General features: G+C 41.9%; 1 protein-coding gene across 1 annotated transcript in view; it reads left to right on the top strand.

The window, feature by feature from the left end:
- The first annotated feature begins 24 nt into the window (after nucleotides 1-24).
- NSUN6 (NOP2/Sun RNA methyltransferase 6) overlaps nucleotides 25-14,132 on the top strand; it is a 43,379-nt gene continuing 29,271 nt past the window's right edge. The window contains exons 1-5 of the mRNA XM_006271435.4: nucleotides 25-352; nucleotides 4,989-5,099; nucleotides 7,240-7,395; nucleotides 9,496-9,575; nucleotides 10,536-10,645. Of these exons, the coding sequence (XP_006271497.1) occupies nucleotides 5,025-5,099; nucleotides 7,240-7,395; nucleotides 9,496-9,575; nucleotides 10,536-10,645 (421 nt within the window). The 5' untranslated portion in view covers nucleotides 25-352; nucleotides 4,989-5,024. The remainder of the gene's footprint in view (nucleotides 353-4,988; nucleotides 5,100-7,239; nucleotides 7,396-9,495; nucleotides 9,576-10,535; nucleotides 10,646-14,132) is intronic.

Below are 14,132 nucleotides of genomic sequence, written 5' to 3'. Positions count from 1 at the left end.
CGCCAGGCGGGGGCAGCCCCGCCCCCAGTTCCGTTTAGGCCCTTCCCCCGCACGGGGCCGGTAGTAACCGTGGGTGCCGGCTGCGGGGCCCCGGAGGGGCTCCCTAGTGCTCCCGCCCAGCCTGGGACAGCGAGCGCGGGCAGGAGGCGGGTCCCTGCGGGGGGCGTCGCTCCCTGGGCCCAGGCGGGGCGGTCACGGCGCTGGCGGAGCCGTTATTCGCTGCCCCCCGCCTCGGCGTGGCTGGTCCCCTAGGTAACAGGCCGTCGGATGACGTGTGCAGCCGCCCAATCCCCGGCGAGGCCCGGGGCGGAGCTTCTCCGCCTCTCCCCGGCGGTCGCTGCTCCGGCGGCAGGTAGGGAGCGGGCCGCCAGCACGGGGGGGGGGGGGGCCGGGCGGCGGCGGCGGCGGCGGCGGGTCCCCACCTTTCCCCGCGGGGTTGCCCGGGGCCGCGTTAGGGCTGCGCACTGACGTCATCCCACAGCCCAGCCACCCGCTTCCGGGAGAGCTGGGCGCGTGTGACGTCACCCGTGCCTGCCCCGGGGGTGGTCAGCGCCCTGCCGCCCCTTCCAAGGAAAGCTGCAGAGAAACCAGCTGTGGAGCTGCTGCAGGTTGGCGGCTTGGGGGGCTCTAGCTGGACGGTTTTATCTTGCAATAATATTTTGCACAGTGCCTGGTTTGAATTCATTGAGGCAGTAGCCCCCTGTCTCTAATATAGCAAAGTGTAGTAGGTGCTGGAGGATCCAAAGGTTTTTGAAGTACACTTGGGTATTTTTCTTTCAAAGCAAAGCCTCTAGCAGGCCTGCTCAAGGGAAGCCATACAGCATGCCTACCCCACACCCTTTCTCTGGGCTTCAGTGTGCAAATTCAAGGTGTCATCCGGAAGCACTCCTTATATTTCTATGAGGCAACCATGAAAGAAACGAGTGCCATCTGCTGACTGAAGATGATGCTAAATATAGAACCCAGTGCAACAAAGCAGCTCTTTTTTTCTCATTAAGTGTTGCTAGGTTAAGACATGAGCTAGTCCTCCCTCACGGAGCACTGACAAAACAGGCTGTCACTTACAAATGCTCATGCTTTTCTGAACAAATTAGTTTTTAAGGTGCCATAGTCCCTTCTGCCCAACCCTCACATAGCAGGGGTGCTCAGCCCCAGGCCTGCAAGCAGATCTGGCCACCAGTGTCATGTCATCCAACCTGTGGGCTATGGCTCTGGATGCTAGATTGGCTAAAGGATGGTGTGGGGCCCTACAGCTGGATCCCTGCCAGGCAGGGGTAGAGGCAGCACAGGGCCACTGGGGCCTGATCTGGCCTGTGCACTTGCCCCATGCTCTGCCCAGGCTCCAAAGGGGGAGTTACGGAGAGGTGCTGCCAGACTGTCACCTTTCCAAACCCGAAGCTGTAACTGTGTCCAGAAAACAGCCTCTTTTTCCACTTACTTTCCTAATGTACAAGGCACAGACATCCTTTACAAAACTTCCCAAAGGTACATTTTTCTGTGGTACAGTTACTGATTGATAGTGATGTCTAGTACATTGAAAATGTTAAACTTGAAGTACAGGTTTGAAAGGCAATACTATTGGGACTTGAATTAAGTCTCATTAGCATTAGAGGATGCAGTTCCTCCCGTTCTTTCATTTGAGGCCAAGCTTAATGGTTTCCTTTAACTTTTACTTCATAAAAGTTCAGCCTTTGCCATAAACGAAAGTACACATTGCTGCCTAAAACAAACTTATACAAGCCATATGTGGGTGAAAGGGTTTCCATTAGCTATGATTTTGGGAAAATTCTGTGTGTATCAGGAGAACAGTGCAGGAAATGCTATACTATAGTATAACAAAGTGGAGCAAAATAAAAAGATAAAGTAAAAAAGGGGAGCTGGAACATGTGGACACAAGTATATGTCCATATGGCTTGACATAGATATGGGGGTAGACAGAGAAAGTCTTTGTTGGAGCAACAAAATGTATAGGAAACATATTTTGGAATAATATGATGGATCAGAGGTGACCAGGTACGCAATTGTGGATCAGATTCATTTGGAGAAACCAAGACAGTTTTGGGCAAGTTTAACAGAGATGAACTTGCTGCAGGGATTTAAGAAAAATCACCTGAAGAAGGAAAATTAAAAAATATTCAAACTAGAAAGCCTAGTAGAGGTCAGATAAGTTTTCTACTTGATTTGTAACCCACAGAAAGAAAGGAGAGGTCAAATTGCTTCAGCTCAGATAGCATAGAAAGCCTTTAAGAATAACTCTGTCTAATATGTCTGATGGAGAAGGTTTAATCTGGTTGGTGATATTTTCAAGTACTTAGAGTGGCAAGTTCAGTTTGTAAAGCAAGAAAAATAGGCAAGTATGCAAAACTTAAGGGAAGCAGTTCAGTGAACTACTTGAACTGTGAAAAAAAAAAAATTGGTCATAAGAAGAAGCATCAAGTATGAGGTTGATTAGAAGAAAGTATCACAAGCATCTAGTAGCATTGGAGCAACAATAAGTGCTGGCATTGATCCCCTGCCACAAAATTTCCAGGCCCATGGGGAGACCCACAGGCCAGCCACAGCTTTAGAAGATAGCATAGTTACATTCTGGTTATTTCAGGTTACAGGTTTACTTACAGGTTTGTGTATATTGCAAGACTTTCTGTAACCCAAAATAGCATAGTTACCTTCAGGATAGAGAAGGAGGGGAAACCATTCGAGTGGTAAATTATACATTGACCATTTGCAGATTTGAAAAAGGCTTACCTCTCTTGCCCCACCTACACTTCAAAGTCCCTTTTAAATTGGGCACCATTGCTAATGCTTATGTTGTGGGGGGCAGTATTGACACACAACACACAAAGGATTTGACAGGATGGGTCAAAAGATTTTGACAAGATCCACAAAGCACTTGACAACTTAGCACATACAGTCTCTTGGGATGGTGGAACAGTGTAGTTGAATGCTGGGGGTAAGTCAACTATTTACCTTGACAGAATAGTGGTGTTGGTGTATTCCATTCCTTACAACCATTAATAGAACAGCAGTCAGCGAGAATGTAAATTGTGTCCCAACATCCATCATGTTTTGGTGCGATTCAAGCAAGTCTCTTGTATGGGGGTTCCTGAAGAGAAAAAAAAAGCTTGGCCATTGAATTTTTGGAGAAACCCTGTAATTCTAAGTTCACCTCTTTGCCCGGAAAAGTTAGAGGACAGCCTCTGGTTAAGCGATAAGACTAATATAAGGACCTAGCAGAAAATTTGTAAAGAGAGGTCCTAGTATTATTTTGTAGTCTACATTCTGAAGAAAGATAAATAAAAATGCTGACAGGATTATTACATAGTACATGACTGAATTCATTTATCCCCCAGTATCTTTTAAAAGGGTGTCGGGGGACAGGATTTCCACTAAAATTGAAAGCACAAGTATAGAAGCTGAGGAGGCTTCAACTAATTGTTCAGCTAGCACAGCAAGATGGGTAGAGTTGCTCTCCACTTGCAAGTTCTACAAGGAGAGAAGATACTTGAAAAATCAGGAACACATCATACATATTCATCAGGAAGTCTTCATGTTTTAAGTGGCGTTCAATGGCTAAGTGCGTGTGATCGTTACCTAAATATGACTTCTACACCATTGCTTTTATATACAGCCTAGTACTAGCATTTCAACTATTCCACCCCATCTTTATTTTGGGGGAGACAGAATAGCCTGCCCCAATTATCCAAGAGAAAAATAAGGCTGTTAGGGAAAGGCAGGAGTTTTCTGGCCGAGTTGTTATTCACCTAATGTACTGGTGAAGGCCAGGCAAAGCTCTCAAGGAGAAGGGGGTCTGAAGGTGTCCAACATCAAAATTGGAATCAGGAATATTGGATTGGAATTAGCTGAAATAAGGATATACCAGGACCCGAAGCAAGATCAGGAACCAAAGCCAGAACCAGGAGTAGCCCAGAGTCAAACCAGAACCGGGAACCAAAGCAAGAGTCAAGATATACTAGGAGTCGCAATCAAAACCAGAGAGCCAGTAAAAGAAAGCCAGAAACATAAAGAGATCAGGAGTAAGTACCTCAGTCTTCCTGGACAGGAATGCAGTGAGCTAGGCCTGGCTTATAAGGGCTAGAGCTGGTGGGGGGAGAGGCGGGGGTTGGTTGCCTGTGGCCTCAGGCTTTTGGCTGCCCTGATTATCTCATTTGGACCAGCTGAGCCCAGGGGACTCTTCTGGGCTTGCCTGTTTACCAGCTACCTCAGGGGATGAATTCCCTTTAACTTCTGATTAGGAAGGCTGGGTTCTGATGTGGCCTCATTACAGTGGCAAGGAATGGAAAACTCCAAAGAATTGGGAATAAAGTATTCTAGATATATAGGAATCTATTTGGGTCTTTATGTATATTTATTTGAATTGACAAGGCATTTAAAAGTATAATTAGACAGAAACAAATATTGCATAATATTGATATCTTAGTCACTTTACTAATCCTCTGGCCACTGCCACCAAATTACAATATTTATCTTTGTACATTTGAATAAAAATATATACGTGAAGTGAAAGCTTTGTTGTTTTTAAATTGTTAGTCTCCTTTTGGTGAGGTGTGATTCATACATGGAGTAGTGAGATTGTTAGAATTAAGGTTTTGTCTCCATTGCAATTACTAACTAAGTTAATTAATCCATATTAAAATATCATTAGAAGTTGTGCTATAGACACATCCTTAGGTATATATGCAATTTTAAACAACGGTAAAATTGTAATGTTCTAGCCAGTACCACTAGAACAACCAGTAAGACTTCTACGAAGTTATGTTAGATTTTTAATGCCTTTCTGCAACTCCATTCACTAAAATTACTGTTTTGCCTGAAAATACACTAATATTGGTTATTATGAAAAGATATCTTTTTTCTTATGGTATTGTACACAATGCATTATTTGCAGCTCCAGCATTTTTAATATATTGATGAATGTTGTCAATTAAGCGTGTTCATCCAACAAAACCTTAAAGTGTGTTTTATTGCAGTTGTTCACTGTGAAGATCATAGCTCTATAAAGGAAAATGTCTTTTTTCCCCAAAATATTATTGCTGCCTGAAGTTGAAGGATACCTCAACAATGTATTTAGAAATCAGGAGGTAGGTTCAAGAAGTAACTGTTAATAATTAACCTGCACAACCTTAGATTTGCCTTTTCCTGACTGAACATTGAACTATTCAGCCATCAGCATTCTTCTAACTTCATTTATTTGTGCGCAGTTACTGAAAAATGCCTCTCAAAATAAAGTAGCATGTATTTAATATTCAGGCATAGGGAGATCTTCGTAACCTAAGGCTCTGCTTTTGCATCGAGTCCCATCTGCTTCCAGGACTGGGAATCATGGCCCAGGATTATTAATTTAATCTAGAAGCTATGAAATATCCAGTTGTCAAAAGTACAACCATTTATATATGTACATTTTTAGACTTTTTAAAATGATGGTAAATTAATATTGAAGTGCTGTCAACTACAGTTAGCCATCAGATTTAAATGGAAAATTAATTGTGGTGTTTCAGTGGTCAGATAAATTTGTATTAGCAATAATGATATTTAGAAATGCAGAAGCTCAGCAACTATTTATGTATTTCAAATATTTATATAGCATAAATGCTTCATTTATAGCCTTTTTCTGATCATGGCGTGTAAGGTTAATTTTTTTTTAAAGACAGCTTGTAAAGGAAAAATAGACTTTTAAAATTTTATTTCTGGCCTTTCTAACGTTTTTTCAAAAATATTCCTTCCATCCCAACCTGTTAGAAATACCAGGACTCTAATATGATGCTTCCTACTTTTTCTTGAGATGCTTTGGAGGGCCTGCGAAAGTTAATCGGAAGTTCTCAGGCTTTAAGGGCTAGGAATATTGAACCAAAAAAAAAAAAGAGACTTGGAGAGGTTTTTTTAGCAGTCTGTACAAGTTTCCCTCAGATTGGCAAGTACCAACAAAGTGGATTCTGAGATGCCATAATCCTACTTCTGTGGTCATCCATAAATTCTTCCAGGAAATTGTCCTTCTTTCTTCCCCATCCCCACCAAATACAAAATAAAATTGGGTAAATTATACTTGAATTTCTTATGGGACTACAGGCAGAAACAACATGCTTTGTGTCCTCCTCAATCCATCAGACCAGCTCACCACATCTTCAAGTTTAAGTCCATATTTGTCTCTCTTGAGCCTCTGTATAGTCAAATCAGTCCTCCATTTAATAGGGTGATATCAATGCCATGAACAGGCATTCATTTCTAGGAGTAGACACTTCTGAGAAATTTCCACTGCTAGAAATCTTTCTGGAGAGGCAGTGTACAGGAGGTCAGCCTGCGCCTCCTCTCTGTACCTCATGGGGAGCAGTGGAGCCCTGGGGAAAGACTCTCTCCGCCTTCCCCTGCCAACCCTCGGGAATAGGGAGGGAGAAGCTCTTCAGGCTTGTTCCCAGAGCCCCTTCCCCAAGCCAGGCAGCCCTCAGTTTGGGAAAGAGGCAAAGCCCCTTTTCCTCCCCCCACCAACCTCCAGTCCCCAGTCTGGGGAGTGGGCGAGGTGCAGTGAGCAGCTGCTCCTCCACTCTGCCCCCACTGTTCAAGAGCAGAAAAGAGGGAGCAGTGGAGGTAAACCCATTGCCTACAGTCACCCCAGCATGGGGAAGGCACAGAAAGTCTGGGGAGCAGGTGTCTGCTTCTCCCCTCTCCTTCCAGCCCCCCGAAGGAGTCAAGTGGCAGGGAATAACAGAGGCAATCTTTCTTGCAAGAGAGTCTTGCACAAGAGAGATCTTGTTGAAAGAGGAAGATCTTTCTCCTAGAAAGCCTGTCTGCCTAGGGAGTGTATCTCTACTCTTTCTGGAAAGATCCAGTTCTCTTATAAATAAAGGATTTTTCTTGCAGGTGAAACTTGATGAAAGCCTCTTTGCTTGTGGTTTTTATCAGGAGAGTGGCCATTCTTGTAGTAGAAATATAATACCTACACCTAAATTAACAGATTCGTTCTGCCATGTATTCTGCTGCAAGTTCAAATACTCTTGCTCAGTAAGACTGGTCTGTTGAGGGAACAAAATCAGTCCTTAAGTCTGTGTCTGTGTTTTTCTCTAAAGTTACTGGGGGTTGCAGGTACATTTGAGGGCCTATTACGCAGCATGCATGAGTATGTTCCTTCAGCTCAGCATAATGTTTGTTTTATCATTTTTGTCTACAAATACAACTGTACAATGCATTTTATTATTACTTTAAAATAGTTTTCCCCTCTTCTTTTAGCTTGTAACTGCTTTGGACTCACAGGAAGCAGAGAAAAAGTATAAATGTCTGTTAAGTCATCTGCCTCATCCACCAGCCTTCACAACTGTTAGAGTTAACACTCACTTAACCTCAGTTAAACATGTGAAAAATCTGTTGTTTGAAGAGATCGAAAAGGTTTGTGCAGGTTTATACCCTGGTTTCCAGGATAACTACAAGGATTTATGGGTTTTTAGCAGTTAAATCACATACATGCATGCACGCACGCATTATGGGTGTCTTCTCTTTCCAATGACAGACAAGGTTCTTTGGATTAATCTGATATTTTTTATTAGACCAACTTAAATGTTTAAGCTGGTCTAATAAAACAGGGGTTGTCAACCAGGGCTATGTGTACCCCTGGGGGTAATTGGGAAGGCCTCGGGGTATGCGGCAGCAGTGAGGAGAAAGGGGTACACTTCCGGTTTCGCCAGCTGTACTTGCCTATCGCTTGCAGCAGGACCTCCACCCTGCTCATTGATTGGCAGGGGGACTCCCTGTTTCATGACTGGCTGCCGGGGGGTGCACCAACCAAAAAAGATTGAAAACCCCTGTAATAAAAAAGATATCAGATTCACCCAAAGAACCTTAGCTGCCTATGTCCTTAGACCAACATGGCTACAACTTGTTCACTTTCCAATATAATTTAGAGACTAAAATCCTGTTGATAGTGTCAAAGTCCATCAAGTGTAACAGTGGTCAATATCTGATGCATGAAAGGAAGGCACAGTGTACCAGGCCAATTTTGTAGAAGAAAAAAAGACACCTTTTTTCAGAAAGATCTGAAGAATGAAACTAACTTGTAGAAAAATGTGTGTGATTGGATCACAGAGAACCATTACTTCTTGTGAGTTGTAATACCATACCTTCTTTCAAAGATTTTAAATCTATTAATGCAATCCAAGTTCTCTTAGATTATTATTCTTAGTATTTAGCAGCACCTAGAATCCCCAGGATTTGGGGTACCTACGTACTAACGTACAAATACAGAAAGAAGGAACTGTAGTCTAGACCAGTGTTGCTCAATCTCTGGCTTGCAGAGCCATGTCCTGTGACCTGCAGGGTTTCCCCACAGGTCTGAAATTTGGGGTGGAAGTGTGCTGGAAATTAATGCTGCCACTGCTCCCCCACTGCCAGATGACATAACTGTATGCAGGGCCTGGTCTTCAGGGCCTGATCCAGTGCACGGGGTTGGGGCCAAGCAATGGACCACCAACACATGCCAAAATTGGGGCCATGGACCAGATCCCACATCAGGCATCTGGCCCACAGGGCAAAAGGTTGGGTACTGATGGTCTAGATGTCATAGCAGCTATATACTGAAACAAATAGTCTGAGAAGGTATGTGCAAAAGGTGACAGGAAAAAGCTGTTTCTATGGGGTTTTTTCCAGAAACCTTGTAGAAAATAGAAAGAACCTGTGGTTTCAAATAGATTGGGTGGTTTCCCACTGATGGTGTAATGTTCAAAAATATTTTGATATATAGTCAATTTAGGAATTTTTTGCTTGCTTTTGTTTATCTAATGACTACCATTATCTGACAGAAAATTAATTGGAAGCCCGAAGGTATGAAGAATAGATTGTTTAAAAACGCTAGTATATCTCTGTAATTTTTCTGCACAGATCCAGTTCTTTTATAAATTATTGATGTGAGAGGGCATACAAAGAGCTATTGCATGACAGGAGCCCAAACAGTCTGTAATACAAGTCAGTACTCCCGTGATTGGGCTGGCATCACAAAAATTTACAGATCTATTTAGAAAGGAGAAACCCCGTAGGAAATGCAGACAGGCTTCTAGTTATGTGAGGTGGAAAAAAAAATAAAGGACCTTCTAAAAGTCTAGGATCAATTCTAAAATGGCAAGCCAGAAGTCAGCTCTTTTGAATATATTTGCACAACTGATTCCCATAGCAGCCAGCATCTTCACAGGTCCTTCTAACTTGAAATCACTATCCACAGAGATGTCAAATAGGGAGGAAGTGCACATGAATACATTAAGTAATATGTTAACATATCTACCTGATGATGGCATAGCACAAGCCTGTTCCCAAAAAGCAGATTTTATGGATACATGAATGCTCATTTCCCAGCTTCTCTCACTTAAAGTGATTGTTCTGCCATTTGTAGGTATAAAATATGAAGAGTCAACTGACTTCTGAATGTAGTATAGTACTTTGTTTAAAACCTACTACCTGTGGTCTAACAAGTTTTTTTGTTTTTTGTTTTAAATTTAACAGCAGTTTAAAGGTCTTAATGTTCCAATCCTTGAGCATCCAGAACTCCAGGACATTTTACTAATTCCTGTCATTGGACCCAGGTAACGTAATTTTTGAATGACAACCAGTTTGTATTACTGAGTTGCAATGAAGACTTTATTTCTGATCACTTACTATACAGATTAAGATACAAGGCCTGCTACTTGTCTTAGACGCCACGCATATTTGATTTTTAAAAGATGCCACACTCATTGGAGGGAGTTCTTTCTCCATCTATGAACGCAGACTTTTTCATTTATATTTCTATTCCCATGGAATAGTTTTTCTGTTGCTTAACTGACATTACTGTTGAGGGCTAGTTTACATTGTCTTCTTAGTAACAACATTTCATAACTATATCCACTCCCCAAACTATGATCTTACTAAGATTGTGTCAAGAGGTCTTGTAATCCAGCTGGACATTAAGTAATTATAGTGTGTACATGCTATGCATTATACTATAGTATTTACTATTTCTCTTTAACATGTACTTCTACTTTGCTTGTTGTCCTCTACTAATATTAAATAATTCTCTACAATATTGTTTCTAAATGTACTATTTATAATTGCTAATAAGCCTGAGCATGCTCTCCCATTAGCAAACTTTTAATAGTTGCTGACAAAAAAGGTTCCTTGCAACCTGTTAAACTGTTTACTGAAGTAAAAACACATTGCATATACTAAATTTTAAAAAGTCATTTTTTGTGATGATCTGATTGAATATGAAGTGACTACTAACAGAGAAAAGGGTAGGGATTATTTCTGCATTCATGTATAACTAGATTTTGCATTTGCATGTTGTATTGGTGGCAGCCGCACTTTTTCAAGGAAAGGCGTACTTATTGGTGTTATATTTGTGTTTATCAGTACTGAACATATCTTAGAAATGTAATATACAGTATACAGATATACCACCCTGCAATAGAAACAACACTTATGGACTGAAGGGTTGGGGTTTTAAACTTCTGAAATAGACTGACTTTAGTAAGTTTTTGTAAATAAATTACCTTTTATGTCTGCAGAAAGGATCTACAACAGCAGTTATCTGAGGTCATTGTTGGAGCCCAGTGTGGGAGTGCAGTTCTCCGTGGTGCCCATGTCTACGTCCCTGGAATCATCTCTGCTTCAAAATGTACGCATGATTATTCCAGTATAGAGAAGGGGAAAAAAAGACATCCATTATTGCTGAAAGTTTATATCTAGTTTACCATGTTTTTGATTGAAACTTAAGGGTTTTTTTCATTTTACAAGGCACATAAAATCATGAATATTAGTTCGCTTTAGCTCTGCTTTGAATTTGCTATATTTTTTAGTGTCTTCCATTTCTAAGTGAAAGAATTAGCGCACACTAACATATTTCTACATTTTTCCTGTTTTGACTTAATTTTTTAAGGGCATGTTTTTAAAGTGAGAACTAATTTGACAGATCTGAGAAGAATTATAGTTTTGCTTTATATCAAAGGTAATACTTCTGTAGATTTTGTTATAAGCTAGAATAGTGACTAGTAAAGTAAATCCTTATCTTGGATAATTGTATATTTGGCAGTGCTGAGGATTGTCATTTTTCACTCTACATGGAGGAAAATGTGGTGGCATAACAGATAACTCTGTTATCTGGATCATAGGACATTAGGGCCTAAAGGGACCTCATATGGTCATCTATTTCAGCCCACTGCTGAAGGCAGGATCATCCCTGATGAAACCATCCCAGCCAAGTGTCTGTCAAACCTGTTTTTGAAAGTTTCCAAGAATGGAGATTTCACAACGTCTCTAGGTAGCCTGTTCCAATGCGTGACCAGCCTCACAGTCAGAAAGTTCCCCCTAATCTCCAGTCTAAATTTTCCTTGATGAAGCTTGAGTCCATTGCTCCTAATCTTGCCCTCCACTTGTCCTAGACAGTGTTCATAGTTGCAGAGGAAAGGCCATTTCCATCCTCTCTATAATCACTCTTCAGGTATTTGAAGGTTGTTATTTAAATGCCTCTCAGTCTTATCTTATCCAGGCTAAATAATCCTACGTCTTTCAGCCTTTCTTTGTACATCTTGTCTCCTAGGCGCTTCATCATTTTTGTTGCCTTGTGCTAGACTCCTTCCAAACTGTCCACATCCTTCTTAAAGTGTGTGGCCCAGAACTAGACACAGAACTTCAGATGAGGCTTCACTAGCACTGAATAGAGAAGAATCACTTCCCTTGATTTGTAAGCGACACTCCTGTTACTATAACCCAGGATGCTGTTGTCTTTTTTGCAGCATGGCCACACCGTTGGCTCATATGCAGCTTATGGTCCACTGTAACCTAGTGTCCTTCTCTGCAGTACTGCAGCCCAACCAGGTGTTCCCCTGTCTGTATTTGTGCATACAGTTATTCCATCCCAAGTACAAGACTTTGCTCTTATCCCTGTTGAATCTCATCTCATTGATTGAAGACCATTTCTCCAGTCTATTCAGATAATTCCAGATCCTAGCCCTGCCCTCTGCAGCGCCTTCGATTTCACCCAACATGGTCATCCACCAATTTGCTAAACTTGCATTCAGGTCCATCATCCAAATAATTAATGAAGATGTTGAGCAATACTGGACCCAGGACAGAACCCTAGGGAACCTCATTTGATACCTCTTCCCAGCTATTGAGGACTACTTGCTGAATATCGTGATCCAGCCAGTTAGGTATCAGACAGTACTTTCATCTAGTCTGTATTTTCTTGTTAATAGAATATTGTGGGAGACAGTGTCAAAAGCCTTGCTAAAGTCAAGGTATACCATGTTCACTGCTCTCCCCTCATTGACAGGGCCTGTCATTTTATTTTAAGAGGAAATCAGATTGGTCAGGCATGGCTTGTTCTTGGTGAGTCCATGCTGACTGTTCCTGATCACCTTGTTCTCCTCTAGGTGCTTCTCAATGGATTCCTTGAGAACCTGCTCTATGATTTTTCCAGGTATCAAGGTCAGGTTGACTGGTCTGTAGCTCCCCAAATCTTTGTACCCATTCTCAAAGATGGGCACTACATTCGCCTTTTTCCAGACATCTGGAACCTTCAGTATCCTTGGGTACATACCATCTGGCCCTGCTGACTTGAAAGCATCTAATTTGTCTAATCCCTGGCATGTCCTGTGACTACTCTACGTTGTTTGTCTACTTCCATATCTCTGATGTCAACTGCATTCATCTAGTAGCTGTTCCTGTTTGTGAAAACTGAAGTAAAAAAGCATTAAATACTTCAGCCTTCCTGGTATTGTCTGTGAGCAGTTTGCCTCCTGCATTCCATAAGGGGCCCATGGAATCCCTGGTTTTCCTCTTACTTTTGATATACCTATAGAATCCCAGTGTATTGCCTTTTACGTCCCTTGCCAACTGCGTCTCAAATTGTGGCTTCCTAATTTTATCCCTGCATGCACTTATACTTTTTCCTAGTACCGTGACCAAGTTTCCACTTTTTATAGTATTCTTTTTTGAGTTTCAGTTCCTTGAATTGATCATTATCTAGCCAGATTGATCACTTGTTGTACTTCCTGTTCTTCTGTTGCATCAGGATAGCTTGGTCCAGTGTCCTTGAGAGAGCCTCCCTAAAGTGCAGCCAACTCTCCTGGATGCTTTTCCCTCTCAGACTTGCCACCCAGGGGATCCCACCCACAGATTCCTGAGTTTGTTAAAGTTTGCTTTTCTTAAATCCAATGTCCTTATTCTGGTTCTATCCATCCTTCCTCCCTTTAGGATCTTGAACTCTGTCATTTTGTAGTCACTATCAGCCAAGTTACCTTCCACCTTTACATTATCAGTCAGTTCCTCCTTGTTTGTGAGCAGGTAGTCGAAAAGAGCTTCTCCCCTCATTGGCCGCTATTATCTGAACCAAAAAGTTATCCCCACCCCACTCCAAGAACTTGCTGGACTGTTTGTGCACTGCTGTGTTTCCCTCCCAGCAGATGTCCCGATTATTAAAGCCCCCCATCAGAACCATGTCCTGCAATTTGGAAGCTTCTGCCACTTGTTGAAAGAATGCCTCATCCACCTTCTCCTAGTTTAGAGACCTGTAGCAGATACACACTATGACATTCCCCCTGCTGCTGTCCCCTCTGGCCTTTACCCAGAGGCTTTTAACAGACCTACCTTCCATTTCATACTGTACCTCTGGACATGTATACATCACCCTTATATATAAAGAAACACCTCCTCACTTTTTACCTCTCTGTCTTTCCTGAACAAGCTACACCTATCTATGACCATAATGTGAACTATCCCATCACATCTCCATAATCCCAGTTACATCATAATTCTTTGATTGTACTAGGACCTTCAATTCTTCCTGTTCATTCCCTATACTTCTCATATTAGTTTGTAAACATTTGAAGTGTCTAACTGACTGTACTGTCCTCTCCCTACAGACAATGCTAAGATTTCTATTATTGCTTCCCCTTACTAAAGTCTCCAGGCTCTGTACTTACCTTTAGCCTTTTGTCTCCATCCCCCAGTGAACTTTTTTACTCTTTAACAACCACCAGTGTTATCAGGTGTTATTGTCTGATATGCTGGCAAATACAGACCCATTGCCAGGTACAGACATTACACTTTTACCAGTATAAGTGATCAGAAACCAGCCGATACCTGTAACAGAACAGAGGTTT

The sequence above is a fragment of the Alligator mississippiensis genome, chromosome 5, assembly GCF_030867095.1.
Source record: "Alligator mississippiensis isolate rAllMis1 chromosome 5, rAllMis1, whole genome shotgun sequence".
Taxonomy (NCBI): Eukaryota; Metazoa; Chordata; order Crocodylia; family Alligatoridae; genus Alligator; species Alligator mississippiensis.
This window is presented reverse-complemented; position numbering and strand designations above follow the sequence as displayed.